Genomic DNA, 18,378 nt, shown 5'->3' with positions numbered 1-18,378 from the left:
AGACACCTTCCTCAACTACTGTTGCTAATACAGACATGCCTACAGATGAAGTGAGAAGAGGGTTGAAGATGGGAGGGGAAGTGCACGTGGGGGAAGAGGAAAACACATTTACTATTATATCTCAGGTTATTTTCAGAAAATGAGAATCAAACTCCACTATGAAGCTCAAATTAAAACTTTAATACTCTGGAAGCGCTGTTAGAGATGTTATGCTTTTGTGGTGAGCAGGCTTTATGATAGAGCAACTTCAGACATATTCCCAGCCTTTCAAGAAAAAAAAAAAAACAGAATTCTAATCTTCAAAAACGACAAAAGAACCACCATCTAGACTGTGTACTACACCAGCGTCTAAATGAACTAGATGTTCTTAATATAGAACATTGACACAAATTCCTAGGGTGAAATGACCCCACCTAACATTCTGACCGTACCGTGGCACTTCTGCTCAAATATACAAACAGGTGATACCACCACAGTACAACAGAATCTAAAATAACTTTTACCAAAAACAGCACAAGTTTCATGAGCACCCAGATTTCATAAACTCTCAAATGCAGTACTCTAAATATGTTTCTTGACCGAATTATCTCTCAGAAACACTGTAAATGCCATCCGCTCATGCTATTTTTTCTTAGTCTCCAGAACGAGCTCCAGAGCTTGAATTCATGTCAGTTCCCAATTCTCTCATGCTTACCCACCAGGATGTTTTTTGCACGCTATCCGTAAACCAAACATGGAGCATTAACCCCTTTTAGAAAGGAGCAACGTAGCTGAAGATTTGCCTGAAAGCTGAAGTCTTGTCAAACACTAGCACGGTTGTATCTATGTCATTGTAGTATACTTGGCTTGATAAATTTTAGATAAGAATCCTTCAAAACCCTACTTGTACCAGTACACTTAAAGATTTAAAGAGCAAACAACCGAGAGAAGTTAGGAGTTCCAACACATGGATTCCGGCACACAGGGAAAGCCTGGAGAACACAGCTGTTTAATTCAACTCCACATGGAACAAGATGGGAGAATGCCCATTAAAGCGACGACAGCCTGGCTCTGTGCACTACACACGAAGCACAGGAGTCGGTTCTACTGTTGATGGAGCCCCTTCCGTACAGGGAAGAAAAAAAAAAACAAAGCATGAACTTCGAATCTAAGAAAATGCAGTCTTTGTAAGGTTAGGAGCCATACTGTACACGAGTCCCAAAAAACCCAAAACACAGAGAAGTGAGCAATCCAGCAGCGGGCAGGGTGGAGCAAAGGCGGGACAATGACCTAATAGGTCTTTTCTATCTTTAGTTTCACGCGGCTCCGTGGCCAAGAGGCGCCGGGATGCCCCGCTCTGCCTCCGGCCGCGTCCCCCCGCAGCGCTCAGCGCCCCAGCCAAGTTCTCCCGAACTCGGCGCTGCCAGCAGGGATCCCGAGGTGAGGGAGCCGGCAGACAGGGAGCCCGAGGCAGCGCTGCAGGCACCGGCAACGCTCCGAGTCACTTCTCAGCTATGAGAACACAAGCGACCCGCGCTGCCCTTACCTTGAACACTTTACCGAAAGCACCATCGCCCAGCTCTCCTATGATTTCCCAGAACTCCTCAGGATTCAAATCCCTCTTGACGTGCTCGTATTGTTTCTTCTTCTTCTCGCCGCCCAGCTTGAAGATCTTACGAAAGTTGAAGAAGGACATTTTGGCTGCAGCCGAGGGATGGGGCGGGCGGCGGTGCCCCCTGCGCCCGCCGGGACCACCTGGCGCGGGCGGCGATGCCGGGCGCGATTCCCACGCGGAGACCAAAGTCTTGGCGTCGCCCGGGAAGCGCCGTCACTGCGGGGAGACAACACCCCGCGATGCCCCGAACGGGGCCGGGCTCGGCGCCGCTCTCCCCGACGGGCTCGGCGGTCCCTACTCGGCCGGGCCGGTCACCATCGCGGCAGCAACAAGTACCGGGCTCCCTCCTCGGGACGGGCGGCGGCGGAGCCGCAGGAGGGGTCACGGCTCCGCTGGGAGGGGGCAGCTGCTGCGCGCCGGGCAGCGGGGAGCGGTCGGGTCCCGCCTCGCAGGACGGGGCGGATGCAGGGAGGGGCGGAGGCTGCCCCGCTCCAGGCTCCCGGCCGGTGTCCTCGCGGAGCGGCGTCCCGGGGTGGCACCGAGGCGGAAAACGACGCTTCGCCGCCGGCCTCTCTCCCGCTCGCTCGCTCCCTCGCCCTGTCGCGGAGCGGGGCCCGGGCGGCTCCGCTTCCTGCGGGGCGGCACCTCCGCCCCCTCCGCCCCCGCTCCCGCCCGCCGCCGGCGCGTGCGCCCCGCGCTCCCGCCCCTCTTCCCGCGCTCCCGGAACCGCCTCGCGCCCCTCCCGCCGCTCCGCCGCCGGCGCACGCGCAGCAGCGCGCCCCCCACCGCCCCCCCTTTTCTCCGGCGCGTGCGCACGCGCCGCACCGGCAGCACGCGCGCGGCCCTCCCCCGCCAACGGCTCGGGCCCGGCACAGGCGAGAGGAAGAGGCGGGGCTTGTCCTGCCCACGTGACGCGGCAGCGGCGGTCTCAGCCAATAAAAGCGCGCGGAGGCTGCGGGCGGGTAAGTCCGTGTCGGGCTCAAGATGGAGGGGGCGCCCTCGCCCCCCGTGCCTCAGAGCAGCGCGGCAGCGCCGGCGTGGGGATCGACTGCTCGTCCCTCCTTCTGTCCTCTTTTCCTTTAGTCCGTGGCGTGCCGTTACGGGAGCGGTGTGTAGCAGGGGGACGCTTTTTCCTCTGGATGCCGCAGAACACCCCCCGCGCCTCTCCCTGCCGCGCCGCTGTCCCGGGCAGGGAGGGTGTCCCCAGCCCTGTGGCAGAGGGCGATGCTCCCCAGGCGGGGAACAGCTTCTCCTCAGTGCTGCCTGCGTGCACTGAGTCCCCAGGCCCGCCGCGGGAGCCGAAGGGCCCTGAGGGGCTCCCTGTGTGTGTCAGGAGCGCTGTGCGGGCAGGTAGTGCCTCCTGGGGGGCTGGGGCTTGGACGTGGAGCTCTGACGAAAGTGTTGATAGCGACAGGCGACGTTGGAAAACTTTTGCTTATGTTTGTGGTCCGGTGCTGTCCTTAGACCTGCTACTGGTTTATCTTCTGTCATATCAGGGTGCGATGTTCTTGTGCTGCCCGTTTGGTATCGTTGGTATCTTATTTAATCACTGCGACAGGCCTGAATTTCCTTATCTCACAACCTTCTCTTCCCACAAGCGATTCCTTCCTCACCCTGAAATATAATTGCATTTTAATAGTTGTGTTGTGTACATGCCACCCAATGTGGGGCGTTTCCTCACTTGAAAGCAAGAGGCGTTCCCGTTGCCTGGATTAGGGGCAATTAGCAGATCTGGGGACAGAGTTTGGGCTGTGACAGGCTGCAAGTCGATCCAGCAGCGGCCGAGGCGATGCTGGGACCTCAGAGACATCTGACAGTGAGACAAACACCCAGGGAAAATCGTGTAATGCCGTATCCTCGTATGAACCTGTGTGCCTGCAATTGCCATTAGCTTAAGCTGCATGATGAGCTTCTGAAGATCAAGCCTCTGGTGTGCATCGTTCCCCAGACCATTTTATCAGCGTGACAATAGTTTGCTATATAAGGAGGGTAGTCCGTGAGTAAATTCAGTAATAATAACGAGGCATTGAGATGCCCCTGACACAAAGCGTTTATGAATCGAACAACAGTGTTCTGTCACGAGTCAATTTCTTTAAACTGTATAAAATCAGTTTCACGGGTAGTCCCACCCTATGAATAGAGAGCCTTTCAAGTACTCTTGCTAAACTGATTTGTTGTAATAATCAGCGTTTGTTTTTCAAAAATGATATTCAGCTTTATGGGTTCCTTGTACTGACGTCTTGGCCACAAAAGGAAGAACTGTTCAGAAGGGTGTTAAAACTAAGACTGTTTATGTGTGTGAGGGCAAAAACAAGAAACAACTGCAATCCCAAGGATCTGTTTTATCTTCTGTGATCTCACTGTTTGGCTCCACATATTAATTTCATTGGCAAGTTTCATTCAGGTAGTTTGAATTAAAGACAATAACAAAGAGAGTGTTATCAGCAGCAATGTAGCTTCTCATATCTTAATTTTTAAAGTTCAGTTTCTTTTTCTTTATAGTTTTTCTTTTGCCCCTTCAGGTGGGATGATAACTTTGATTTGGATATTAAAATACAATGATGACTTAAATAATAATTTTCGTTTATATTTGTAATTTAATATTTTGATTTTAGCTTGCTTTCTGTTGGATAAAAAGTGCTTTGGGACTAATTTCTCTACGTTTATTTCAACTGACTTGGTTGATAGAGGAGGGGGGGAAAACCACATCCAAAGCCATAGCATGAACTCCTCCTATAGAGGCAGGATTATCTGTTCTTTAGCCTCAGGGTTAATGGCAGTGAAGTGAGAGGGGGACGTGGGGGGTGTTTATGTGTGAATGTTAGAGTTTGTAATAACTGGAAAGAAATGCAAAACTACAAGAAAATTATGGTAAGTTATAAGCGAACAAGAGAAGCTGAGCTGGCAGCTGTGGGCTGGGATAGCAGGGCCTGGCTCTGGCTCAGCTCTGTTCCAAACATCGGGCTGTGCGGAGCTCGCACAGAGCATCTCTGCCGCGGGTCAGTTCCTGCGTCACAAAGGAGCCTCAGAGCAGAGTTTGGTGCCATCCTACCAATGACTGAACGTTAGCAGGTACTGCATGTGTGTTGTTTTAGATTTGTATAAACAGAGTCTTCCTGTTCCAGAGAGCTTTCAATTCATACAACATTGAAAATATAAGATGAAATCTGGTACAAAAAAGGAGCACTTAATCTAGTGATAAGGCTTTGCTTTTAACTTTTTCTTTCTTACTCTTGAACAAGTAATTCAAGGTAAAACCAGGATATATGAAAAGGAAAACTATGACTGTGTCTCATTTTTTCCCTTATTCTTTCTCTCTGGAGTTACAGCTTGCCACTCAATCCTGAAAATAAACTCCATAAGGTGAAGGTTAAGTGCTAGTAGCAAATCCTTCCCAATTTGCTGTGGCTTCCTGGTTTGGAGGAGGCTGTATGAAGCCTGGATTTTGTGTGTGTGGTTTTTTTTTTTTTTTTGTTCCTGATAGCAGGTGTTCTTAGTGACCGTAAATGTTTCCAGATGGTAAGGATAAAAAGGTAAAAGTGAATTATATTAAAATTTTTCCTTTAGGAATTTAAAGCAATGCTTTTTGAAAATTCATTGCTTCCTTTAAATGTCAGAGGAAGATGTTAAAGTAACGATGTTAAAGAGCTATCTTGATTGTGCATCAAATATACTGGCTTAAAATAGCTGTAAACTCCTTATGACAATCTTTTTCATCTCTTTGTGAATTAGAAATCTCCTTTATACTTCCTGCTGCTTAATACCACCATCCTTTCTCATTGACTCCATCACTTACACTTGCCACTGTTCCTAACTCCCTCTTTAAGTTGTTTGCTTTAAACTGCTCCAATTTCTCTTAATTGAAAGTAAACACTTCAGAAATTTAATTTGAAACGTGTTCTTCACAAGATTTATTGCCCTTTTGCTGCAGTCCTACATTCTGTCTTCAGTTCTTTCAAAATATTTAATGGTATATTTTTATATTGTCTTGACTTTCTGTCCACCCACGCTTTCACTGATCTCCAAAATTCTTTCTGGTGATTGAGCTCATTGAACTGCTGTAAGGTCACAGGTGGCCTGTTTGTGGTTAAATCTGGAGTGTAATTCTTGTTTCATCCGTCTTAATCTGTCTGTCACCTTTGGCACTCGGCACTGTCCTTTCTGTTTTCTTTAATCGATGCACCCCGTGTTTTTATTGATATTTCTAGTTACGTGGTGGCATTTTTTTCATTGGCTCTGCCATTTCTCCTCTGATCTGTTCCCACAGTTAACATTCTGTGCTGTATTAGGCTCGTTTCAGTCTAAGCACCAATGTACCCCTCAGATCACTGTAGTGATCCCTAGTGCAGGGGGGTGGTTGCTGTCCTGGTCCTGTGGTCAAACTGTTTCTGATAAAGTGATGCCAGTGGCATCCTGGCCACCTGGGCAACTCCTGGCTCATGATCAGCAGCTGTTGACCAGTGCCCCTGGGTTCTTTTCCTCTGGGCCACTTTCCAGCCACTCTGTCCCGGCCTGTAGCCCTGCACGGGGCTGTTGTGACCAAGTGCAGGATCTGGCATTCCCCTCCTTGAGCCTCACACCCCTGGCCTCAGCTCATCGATCCAAGCCTGCCAGGCCTTCAGCAGATCAACACTCCTGCCAGCCTGGTGTTGTTTGTGAACTTAGTGAGCGTGCACTCGATGCCCCACGCAGAGGATGGATACAGATCTTAACAGGGCTGTTCCCAGCTCGCATCCCTGGGCTCAGCCCCCGTGGCACTGCTCCCCACCACGCTCTGGGCCCGGCCCTCCAGGCAGTTTTGTTGCCAGCAAAGAGAGCTCCTGTCCAGGCCAGGGGCTGCCAGCCTGTCCAGGAGAATGCTGTGGAACACAGTATTGAAGACTTTTCTGAAGCCTTCAATAGGATGACATCCACAGCTTTTCCCTCATCCAGTGGGTGGATCATCTGGTCATAAAAGGAGGTCAGGAGATCAAGCAGGACTTGCCTTCCCAAAAGCCATGTTGGCTGAGCCTGAGCCCTTGGTTGTCCTGTACATGCTGCATGTACAGCACTCCTAAAGGCTTTCTAATAAATGTACCATTGATAGAGCTGTCTCTTAGAGACTTCTCTTTCTGTTATGCAGAACAAAAAGAGACCTAGTTTTGTACTCAGGAGTTTGAGGGTTTATGATATCAGTAACAGGAATAGTTCAGTCATAAATAATATAAACAGGAAAAAATTATAATACCAGAGGTTGGACACTCAAGAGTTTGCCCATATCTCATTAGCCAGAATCAATTCTCAGGCTCCTATCGATAACCTGGGTATACTACTATTTATTATATGGTTTGGGGTTTTTTAGTGCCTTACTGCAGGACCAGTTGATCTAAGAATTGCCATGGAAACATGTGGCATTTGGAAGCTTCAACATATAAGGATATAGCTCGATGTTTGCAGTAAAAAAATATTGAATATTAAAATGTTTAGGAATAGGATTGATCTAATTTTGGTTTCAGAAAAGTCTGTGTATTTAATCTAAATTTGCCATACTTTTTCAGCAGTCAGTGGGGAAATGCATCTTCACAGGGCAATTCACCTTCCCCATTTTAGATACTTATCTTTATCACAGTATTTGACAGTGTGAGGTGAGTTTTCCTGGCAACATATAATGGGAGTTCTTCCTACCTGTGGAGACACCATTGCCAGCAGAACTCTTGGAGTGCATTTCTCTTGATGTCAGCAACACTTCTGGGAATGATGACAGAGCAAATACAAAAATTGCCAAATTACCTGAATGTTTCCAAGTAAACCTATGATGTTTTATTGAATAAACTTTATCTGAAATTAAACGGCAGAGGGAAAAGCAATAATATAAATATCAACATTTGAATAAGGATTAGATATTTCAACAAATAATACAAGAATATTTCTTGGAAACATGGCATTTCAAAAGCATTCAAGTTTTAACATGTTGACTTGATTGAAGCTATAGCGAAAAAATTCTTATTGCTTCCAGTTGATGTGCAAGAAAACCCTCTTCAAGACTGATATTCAGAAATAGTAATATGTCTTTGTAGGGGAGTCAGAAGCAAACCTCAGATTTAATGGAATGTGTCAACAACTTGAAACTTTCATGGCTGATTCTCTTTGATTAATTGACTAATGCAATTAAGAACTTCAGATCCTCATGATAAAACTTTTCAAGGAGGCTGCACGCTTTTTGGTTTGCATTTAACTCAAAAACCTCCTTTTATAGGAATTTTCGGTTAATATTAAAATACTGAGCTGCACTGGTGGATAGTTGCATTTTTTCATACAGTAGTTAGTCTAATAAAAGTTCTCTCCATTTTGTGATGACTGCAACAATCTTTCACAGAACTACAAGGACTAAGTCCATCTAGAACACTCTTTTTTTAAAATAATAATAATATCCTTTAAAATACTACTACTCTTAGCTATAGTGCTGTATTCCTTCTAACCATTTTAATAATTTGAGGTTATATTTCATTTGAAATGAGATTTATTTGATCAAAACTGTGCATGAACACAAAGCAAATTATTTCAAACTTGTGGAGGCCCCTCCATCTGATAGCTATTAGAAGCTTTAGTTAAATCACTGAAAGCATGTCTTGCAAATGCTGCACCATGGTTGCCTTTCCTCCAGATGGTAATTAGACCTTTTCCTCTTGCGTAGCAGTCACGAGCTGATTTGCTCTTTTTGCTTGTGGCTTTCAAATTTGCATTAGTTCACATAGTAGCTAGGATTAGACATTTATTAAGGGATAAAGATAGCTTTGCATCTCACTATTGCTCTCAGTCAATACTAGCACAAAAAAATGTCTGAACGGAAAGCCCACATGTATTGCTGCTTTTCTTTCCTTAAATCCTGATTTTCTTTCACTGTTTCCCAGGAGCCTTTTTTTTTCCAGAATGGACTTTGTGTTCTCTTGTGATCCTGATCAGCTCTGGAATCTTGGGACCAAATAACTTGTTCTGTAATATGAAAATTATTTTTTTTTTAAATTATGGCTGGCTGGCCAGCCCTCAGACCCAATCCTGGTAATGTGGTAAGCATAACCAGGAAGTTTATTATGCCTTCTACAATTACTATTAAAAATATACCATTCTGTCAAATAGGGAACATTTCCTACATGCACAATGAAGGAAAATATGACAAAAAGATAACACTAAGGACTATTGATTTCCTAGTGATATCCCAAAAAGAGACACTGCAGTGGGATAATATTGCAGATATGTCTACTACCAAAAAGGGGAAATAACATAAAATGTGAGATACCAACTGTTTATTAATGTAAAGCTAGACTTTAAAATATTAAATTATTTTATTGAAAAAAACCATCAAAGTTTTTCATTGCATAATGTTTTTTTTTATTACAACTATGTTTGTACTAATTTCTGTGTGAGCAATGTTCTTCTCTTTTTACCTAGAAAATGAAGCAAAAAAATATCTGACTGTTGTAAAGTAGAATTTGGTTTTTTTGTAGGATCTCGTCTTGGTACAGCAGCAGTGAGTGGAGCTGCAATAATATGTCAATTGTAAAGGGTAACAGCAGCTACTGTGTGTCCCACAATAGTCTGTGCAAACTTTGGCTGCTAGCACTTGCTTATGACAGAGCAGGGTATTGTGATGGGATGCACTTTTTGTCTCAAGTGCCCTGAAATGTTTATTTTTTGACAGTAGGGATCTTTAATAGCTAATCCTCAAAATTATGTTTTATAGCACACTGTGTGATATTTATGGATTAAGCCAAAAAAGCCCATTACATTACATGGACTAAATTGTAGCAGGAAATAAAATTACTTACATGAAAAATAATTCCTGTGCTTTCAGACTGAGCACTAATATATTTTTCTGGATAGAGTATACAGGAGTGACTTCCTTTCGAGCATGAGGTAGGAAATGGCATCTCTTCAAATTCAAAAGCAATTAAGGAGACACTTAAATTAGTTTATAAAAGGCTGTTGGTTTCTTTACATACCAAGAAGTCAGAAACAGTAATGAGTTTATCATGGTAACTGTGACAGTGATTCATGGAAGAAGTTAGAGCCACGGGGAGGTATTTTCTTTCAAGTATCTAAATAATGTTCTGTCCATTTAGTGCCTTTCAATGGGATTTGGAACAAGTTTTTAAAGATGGGTCAAAACCAAGTCATAAGTTAGTTATTTTGAAATCTCAGGTTGGAATGAAGTGCTATGTAGTGTTATGAATGTTCATATAAATTCTGACTTATTCCAGAAGCTGTTCTAATTTAGACCAGATACATAAACCAGTTTAAAGGGGAAGGAGGGAAATGAACAGGAATGCTTGCCTCTAGAAATTGAGTCAAACTTGTGGAGTTCCCAGGCACAGTAGCCTCAGAAAGCTATTAACCAATGCTTTTCACTTCTATGCAAATTTATGAAATTTGAAAATGCTCATTCAGGAAGCGACACTAAATCTATGTTACACTAGTAAAACAGAGTAGGAAAGCTAACTTTTTATTCTCTTTTCTCTGTTAGTTAATTCCTTTGTGTTGTATCAGTAAATTACAGAATCACAGAATGGATAAGGTTGGAAGGGTCCAACCTCTTGCTCAAGCAGGGGCCCCTAGACCACATTGGTGAGGATTCTGTCCAGACAGTTCTGGAATGTCTCCTGTGAGGGAGACTCCACATCCTCTCAGGGCAGTCTGTTCCACTGCATGTTCTCCCACACAGATTTCTTGATCCATGGGAAATTGTATCTTATGCATGGGACAAGGATCAGAAAGAGCTACTTCTGCTGTTTATTTTGTTACATGCTTCCCTGTTAGCTTTTTCAGAATCATGCTTTTGTAAAATTGAGTGCCAAAACCTTGTTTCAAGGTTCAGCTTGCATATAAAACAAGTTTCAATGCCAAAAGGAGACAATCTAGGACTGTAAGCTTTGTCCCGCTTCCTTCCAAGACTGTGGATGTTGGAGGAGTCAGTTTGTTTGATCTTCTGCAGCCACATGCACCTGTCCAGAAGGTTTTCCAGGCAGTGCTGTGGAAAGGTAAAATCAGAGGGAGGGAAACATGTTACAAGTTATGACATGGAGACATTAACTCCACTGGAAGACTGTTGCACAACAGCCATGTCAGTTCATTGATAAACAGCTTTTTTGCCCCTACCTGTATCCTGCCTTATGGGCATTGTGGGCAATGCCTTTCTGGGTTGTCAGATTCCCCACTGGCCAAAGGTTGCAGTGATGGGCCTCTTGTCTTACTCTTTACTTACCAGTTAAGTGTATTGTAATAAAAACTAATGTAAGTAAAAGACATACAATGTTTAGGATTTCAAGGTGTATCTTTAAGAAAAAAATCTGTAATTCTTCCTTATGGTAAATTATATCTAACAGTTTAGACAAATGTTAAACCCTTGTACAAGTAACATTTCAGGAAGTGCTAAACTTCTGGAAGTTCAGAGGAGTTCTAGATTTCTTAACTTTGTTTTGAAACTCTGTCTTTAAATTTTAATTGTACTTATATGTAAGAACTACAAGACATGTAGCATCAAAACTGGCGGGATTTAACGTGACAGAAGCAGAAAGTGGTTTACTATGAAAGACTGAAAGTGCTTGCCCCATCTTGATTTGTAATAGAATAACCAGGTAGGAGGTGGATCCAAACTGACCTCACCTTAGTGTTTCACAGTTTTCCTACAGCTGTTTGCCAGGAGCCTTTTTTTTTGCCTTTCGGTAATGTGTTTTGGTCTCAGTGATGGTGTTCATCTTGTTACTGGTGTTGGATACTTTCTTTTAATTATGTATTTTTTAAAAACCTGTGGGTGAGTTTCATGTCTAGAATCTTTGTTCCATATTAACTGTAACCAAAAGCTCTACTTCCCAGTTCAGTAAGATTTACTTGTGTAATAATACAATGGGTTTGTTTGGTTTTTATTTAAAATGTTGTATGTGGCTGTAGTTAATTAAAAACATTTCCTGAAAAATGGTGGGTTTGACTGTACCATGCTGGAATTGCCTCTGCTGATCATGAAGAGTTGAATAATAGTCATTTGTCACATAGGGTGTTGACTCAGACACAGATGATTTCAGTTCAGATGACAGAGGGTGTTACAAAACTCAGCTGTTGACTCTGCTCCTCTTTCCACAAGTTGCTTTGTCTGTGGCAGGAATGGCTGACCTACGGAGCAGTTTTTGACAGCCACAGTTTCTGGCCTAATTTATTCAAGTAAACCACTGATGACTTTGAGTTGTTTTAATGCACTGGGTTGGCAACTCCAACGGTTTAGGAGCTGTTTCCAGTGTAAATTGTCAGTGCTAGCATGGTAGTGGCAGCCTTTGGAGAAGAGTGAAAGCCTGGTAGGATGTTTAAGTTTCCTGTATTAGTGGATAAATTCTATTTTTCTGTTTCACAGCTAACTTGAGAAAGTGTTTTTGCAGCAGTGTGCCAGCACTTGCACAGCAGTTGCAGACAGCCACTGACAAGACACATTTTCTTGGCTCAAAATTATTAATCTCAAGCTAAGGCAATTTTCTCCAAGAGCTTTGGTTGTTAATCAGATTTGGAGAAAAGACTACAAGAAACATGAAAACAGATACTCTTCTTTGAGGTTTCAATTGCACTGGGATTGGAAGAAGACTGTTTACCTTTTTTAGAAAAGGTATACATGATGGGCACAAGAATATGAGCCAAGAAATTAATTGGCCTGGGCTGATTCTCTTGAATAAATCAATAGGGTGTTAAATAGGAAGCTCTTGAGACAAAACTACCTGGTAGGCTGCTTAGGAGGGAAGAAAGGAAGTGGGTTTGGGGGGGTGGCATGGTTGGGAAGGGTGCCAATTTTCCTTGCTTTCCTTTCTAGGGTAAATCCTTGCTGAGCTCACAAGGTAGCTCTTCAGTTATAGACTTGGTTGACTTCTCAGTAGAGTCAGGAAAGCTAACATTGACAGCAGTGGGTGGAAGAGACAGCCCAATCTTAATATGTTAGAATAATCTCAAATTGAGGCTTCTTGTTTATTTGTATCTAGATACCTACTATGTAAACTTTAGATTTCTGCCCTTCAAACAGAGTTGTTTTCCCAAGAAGAACTTAATTCTTCTTTTGGTTTTGATTATGCCTTCATAGCCTTTTTCTGGAGTTAAAAATAGAATACTGATATCTTCTGTGTAATTAACTTGTGGACTAGATGCTTCTGTTGCCTTTTTTCTCTTTTAACATGATTGAATTCCTTGCACTACAGCAACCCTGAAGTCATTACACTGCACTTAAAATGCAGAAAGGAATGACCTTTTGCTAGGACTCTGTTGTTTATATTGGTAAGCCTAATCACCATCTCTTAGCAAAAGCCAGTTTAATCCTTAAACATTAATTAGATAGTATCTGTTCAGAATTGTCTATTGTTTGCTGTCTGGGTCTTCATTGATTGTGCATCTCCACAATGCCCCTATGTGCCCCTTGGCTCTTCGTTGTACAGGGCAGCTCTTATCTCCCTTGCTGATAGCATATCACCAATGGTACCAGTTAAGAGCTGCAAACACTTGTAGCATAATGGAAAGTTCCACTTTTGCCAGGATGACTCATTAATTAACCCCGGCATGGAGAGACTTCCTGTGCCAACTTAGGAAAAAGTTACGGGAAGATACTATTATATGTCAAAAGATAAATGACTGGAAGAGTTTTGTCAGCCTTATAGGAATTATGGTTTTTAATGCTCTCAATCTGCTTAAATAAGCTTGGAAACTCACTGAATAGATACTTTGGAAATAGTTTACATCTTGCTTTGCTTTAGGAGCAGACACACAACTGCTGAGAAGAATGGACTGGTACTAGCAGTGTTGGAGGCAAGCTGTACATCCAGGAGGCACTAAATATCTTTCCCACTGCTCAAATGTAGCAACCAAGCTGACCACTTGGGAGGGAAGGAAGAAAATAGGCTTGGTTTTGGGTGGTGCCAGGCGTTGGGAGGGCTGTTGGGACTGTGAGGAGGCCAGGGAAGACTTTGGCTGCTGGCAGAGCGCCCTGGTGTGCCTGGCAGACATTGCTGACAGTGAGTGGGTGGCTGGGGTACGGCTTCACTGTCCCAGCCTGGTGTGGGTGGAATGTCTGTAGCTCAGGACTTCAGCAAATTTGTCCTGTGGACTTCAAGGAATCCTGTGATGCCTTCACAGTGCTGGGGGCACTATTTAGTTTTTGTCAAGGATCTTTGCCAGATCTGCAAGATAAAGCATCTGTCTGCAGCAGGCTTGAACCAAGCAGACTGGTCTCTACATAAAGACATATGATGGTAAAATATTTCCATATTTTTGAGGAGCTGTAACAAGGCCTGGAAGCTCCAGAATTTGAGATTTAACTCCCAGTTGTTTCTGAGCTTTTGCTGCAGAAATCTTCTCCCTTCAGAACCGGAAAGCAGTAAAAAATTTTGGGGAGATGCTCTTCATTTAGGCTTAAAGTGTCCTTGGACTTGATCTATTAACATTTGGGCATTTCAGGCTTGACAAGTGGCTATAAAATGCCAAAATAAAGACATTTTTAATCTTCAGTGGAGCTGCCTCATTGATTTCCCCTCAGCTGCACACATGTGCAGGGGTGACTTCTGCTTTTTACCCCAAGGAGTGTCTGTTTACCCAAAATACAACAGGTTAGACAGACTTATTACCTAATTGTCTCTTTTTGGCTGGTTATCTCAGTCTGCTGTCTGTCTAGAAGGAAAAACAGGTGCTGAGCTGTGACAGGTTTGTAACCATGCAGAGTAAATTGGGGGGCATGAAGGAGAAAGGAATGTATCTTTGTACTAGAGACGGCAAGCAAAAAGAGATGGGGAAACTAATTTTGTTAAGAAAATTAGTATGCCAAGCAAAATACAGGTTCAAACCATTTGTTCCCTTGAGAAACGTTATGGTCTAAATTTGACATCGACTGTAGCAAGTATCCAAAGAACTGCCATATGGAGGAATAGCAGCTTGTGATAAAATAATACACTTAACAGCTTAATTTCTAAATTTCTATTGAGCAGTGTCTCAATTCAACAGTAGAAAAAGGGTGCTTCATGAGGAGACTTGAGTGAGAAAAGAATGGTGTGACTTTTTGAGTAGATCTTGCAGGTGCAAAAAGGAAAGGCTGGAAAAAGCTGTCTGTAGTGGGGAGCAAGACATGAATCAGGTATAATCAAAACTATTTCAGTTTGTTACTCAATAGTGAAGCTACTGCTGGAACTGACTAAATCAGATATTTTCAGCATCTCACCTAAGAAATGAGCAGTCCAAGGAAGGGTTAATAACACTGACTTTTTTATAACTTTTACTAGTAAAAGGAAGGTGATCTGGAAAGCCTTACAGGAACAATGTATCTGTCCATACAGGAGAAGCTGATAGAAAGTATTTCAGCTTCCAAGTCTTCTTGAGGATCTTTGTGAATTGAGTGCTGGGGTTTTTGACATCAACACTGTGATAAGCAGAGTTGGATCTATATAGGCGGAAGATGGGAGGTATTAAACTGTGAAATCTGAAAGGATAAAAGGGAAAAGTAACAATTTCAAAGTTAGTGGAGATTACATGCCCAAAATAAAGGATGGCTGCTTTTGTTTTAAATAAAGTCATCATCCCTCAACTCCACGATAAAGCACAGGACAAACAACGAGAATAATATGTTAGGGGAGGGAAGGAGAATGATGGGGGAATAATAATCGTCTGTAGAGAAAGTACCCACTTAGGATCCCACCATCCTGCTCTTTTAAACAAATGTTGACTTTAGTTCTCTGTTCATAGATTTGGAGAGAAAAATCTCTGAAATTCTGTTTCATTTGAAGTTACTGGGGGAAATGCTGTTGCTGGATTCTCAGTACTTCAATCAAATCTAGAGTATTGATACTTTGAATATTTCATGTGGCAACACATGAAATATTAATAGATAAATATAACATTTTATTAGATACACTCCAGTGTCTCATCCTCAGCTCTGCTGTGTTATTGTGTGTATACTTACGAGCTTATGAGTTTTTTCATTTATGTGAAAAATAATTAATGTGAACAGCTCTTCACCTTTGTAGAAAACAATTTCAGGTCCTTCTGTGTTCACAGGTTTCCGATGCAGTCTGAGTCTGAGAAGTATGAAGAAGAGATGCCTTCTCTGCACTGGGGTATAGATCCTGTGTTTTCTGCATTTGCAAGACTCTATATTAAAGATATTACAGAAATGAGAGAATCTGTACAGGTGCCAGGTATGTATTTATAGGTGCTGATTATGATGCACACAGTATTATAATTGATTTATGTTGTGCTTTTTATGAAGAGATTGAAGAATACTTCACAAACATCAGTAGTTTTCCATTGCCTTAAGCTAAGTGATGTTAGTATCTTTTAGCAGCTCTAAGAACTACAGGTTGTATGTGAAATGTATGTGAAAAATAAAATATGTTTGTTAAAATGGCTTTCCTTTTTCTCCAGAACCTCTTTTATATTAAGGTCATGTTGTGTTTCCTCTGTGTGGTGGTGCTTGTTATATTCTGATAAAGTTAAGTCTAAAAATGCTTGTCCTTTCTGGCCGTATGTATTGTTATCTCTCTACTGTCTCTACATTTTTTTACAAAATTTTGACAGTTGATGACATTGCTGGATGCGTGATTTTGCTTTTTCCTATGGATGTTAATACATTGTAAGACAGATACAGGTTTAGAGGTTTTGTCTCCTTAAGATATTATAGATATATGACATTCTTCACACATTGGAACAACCTTATTGTAAATTCTGGCCTCCATGCTGGACCTTGCCCCACAAGTGTCTGCTTTGCAGTCTGTGTGCTGCTGGTCTGCAGTGTCACCCACATTGGATCTTTGGCTGAGGCAACACAGCTCTGACCTTGAATTGCTGTTTTCACTACACAGGCTTTAAATAGACTGCAGTGTGTCTTCTGCTGTGGAAGGGTTCATTACTCCCAACTGAAGCCTGACATGGTGCAAGATTATCAGGGAGGAGCCCAGAGAGCTTAGAATTAATGAGGAAAAGCAATAAGCCCTATGCAAAGTATATGTCTTTGGTTTGGTTTTGATTTTTTTTGGTGGTTTTTTATTTTTACTTTTTTCTGTCCATGGAGACTAAGTACCCCTGTTTGGCTCTATGAATATGCTTTGCCTTGTAGGTTTTGTTATTCTTCTTCAGTTTTCTTTAACATCAAGGATAGCAGCAATGCTATTTTTGCAGAAATGAAGGACTGGCAGATTTTTTTCCTCTTCTTGCAGCCATTTTTATGTACATAAGAACTTCACAAACCACAAATACCAGTCTATCTATCTGTCTGTCCTGGTTATTTAACATGGTGAGAGACTTTTAAGAGACTTTTATCATAAATCCATTGTAATAAATAGGCTACAGACTGTTGTTGATGTTTGTCCTAGAGCAAGTTTTATTTAGAGGCCTTTTTAAACTGTCTTATAAATGTCTTCTAGTAGTACTGATGTGAGAAATGCATCTGGTAAAAACTGTTCTTCATCAGTTACAGATATTTTAATTGTTTTCAAACAAAATACAGCACAATTCAATGCCAGCAGAATTGTATTGTAGTTTAGACTTGAATATCAGTACATGTGAAAATGTATTCAGAATAATTAGCTTTATAAACACCAACAAACATTTCATGACAGCAGGAACAGTCCTAGAAAGTACAGTCCTACTCTCTTTTTTTGCCTCCAAAATACCTGAATTTCCCTTCTTACTTCTCTTCCTCTTCTTTTACTTAACTGAGTTGGCTTCTGCTTCAGGGACTTTTTCAGTTTTGTTATTACCTTTGTTTTTTTTTCCTACAATGGTCCTAACGAGGTGGTATCTGTCATGTCAAGATATCAGCCTGTACAGTTGGTACATTTGAGCTTTCTGCACGTCCTGTGCATCTGGCACTCTGCACTCTGCTTGCTTGCAATCCTGCATCATTTTATAAACCAAACTTCAAATAAAATGAAATTTTCTAGAACCAACATCCTGAATTTTGTTCATCCTCTTGGCGCTATATATATGCCAAACCAGACATTTTCCAGTGTATCTTATTTGTTGGCAACAAATGATAGCACAACAAAAACACTAAAATTAATACCTTTTGGGGAAGGAAGAATGTAGGTGTTTGTTGTCAATGCTTCCTGTCTTTAATGGGCTTTTAAAGACCAGCTGAAGCTAAGTATATGGTTGGCTATAAATCAGTCATTAAGTAATGGTAATTAAGAATGAATGAATGCAAAACAAAAAGTTGTAACCAGGAAGAATGGAAAGAAACACAGTCTGAATGTCAGGAAAAACATCCCTAGAATGAGATCTGTTAGACCATGGCACAGCCTTCCCAGGAAGAAGGTGGGATGCCCTTCACTGGGATTGTTTATATTCTGACTGTACAGATTGCCAGGAATTTACTGTACAAAATGGTCTTGTATTGGTCCTGAGGAAATGGACTGAATGACCTAATGAGTTTTTTCTTTCTACTTTTAAGTATTAGGATTTGATGCCACAGTGACTAATCCCTTAAAACAACACAGAGAGAAGCAGTAAACCTGGCCAATTACTCTGCTGCTATAAATGGTGACACGAGGGCTGGAAAACCTCCCAGATAAAAACAGCAATTGTGTTGTCTTAGCAGCCTTGCAATGAGAGTGGGTGTCAAACTCAGTTGTAACACACAATCACATCATGGAAATGAACTTTTTTCAGAGTTATCATGCACCACTGCTTTGTGACAGCTTATCAACAAGGAAGGGAAGCTACAAATAGCATAAAAGGAGGTAATAATAATTAAAGGAATGGCAAACAGCACAGTAATGCTGGGACAGGCATGACCAGCACTT

At 42.3% G+C, this 18,378-nt stretch overlaps 2 protein-coding genes across 7 annotated transcripts in view; one reads left to right on the top strand and one right to left on the bottom strand.

Annotated features, from left to right (window-relative positions):
- Positions 1-1,840, bottom strand: part of SLK (STE20 like kinase) — a 48,968-nt gene extending 47,128 nt beyond the window's left edge. For all 3 annotated transcript variants that reach the window (XM_038139983.1, XM_038139984.1, XM_038139985.1), the window contains exon 1: positions 1,526-1,840. In XM_038139983.1, coding sequence (XP_037995911.1) covers positions 1,526-1,675 — 150 coding nt within the window. In that variant the 5' untranslated portion in view covers positions 1,676-1,840. The remainder of the gene's footprint in view (positions 1-1,525) is intronic.
- Positions 1,841-2,420: 580 nt separating this feature from the next.
- The window catches only part of STN1 (STN1 subunit of CST complex), a 41,658-nt gene continuing 25,700 nt past the window's right edge, over positions 2,421-18,378 (top strand). For 2 of the 4 annotated variants that reach the window (XM_038139989.1, XM_038139986.1), the window contains exons 1-2: positions 2,421-2,556; positions 15,635-15,774. In XM_038139989.1, coding sequence (XP_037995917.1) covers positions 15,642-15,774 — 133 coding nt within the window. In that variant the 5' untranslated portion in view covers positions 2,421-2,556; positions 15,635-15,641. The other 2 variants (XM_038139987.1, XM_038139988.1) reach the window with 2 other exon arrangements.

Source organism: Motacilla alba, chromosome 6, assembly GCF_015832195.1.
Source record: "Motacilla alba alba isolate MOTALB_02 chromosome 6, Motacilla_alba_V1.0_pri, whole genome shotgun sequence".
Taxonomy (NCBI): Eukaryota; Metazoa; Chordata; class Aves; order Passeriformes; family Motacillidae; genus Motacilla; species Motacilla alba.
The sequence above is the reverse complement of the archived record's forward strand: the minus strand, read 5'-3'. Positions and strand labels throughout refer to the sequence as shown.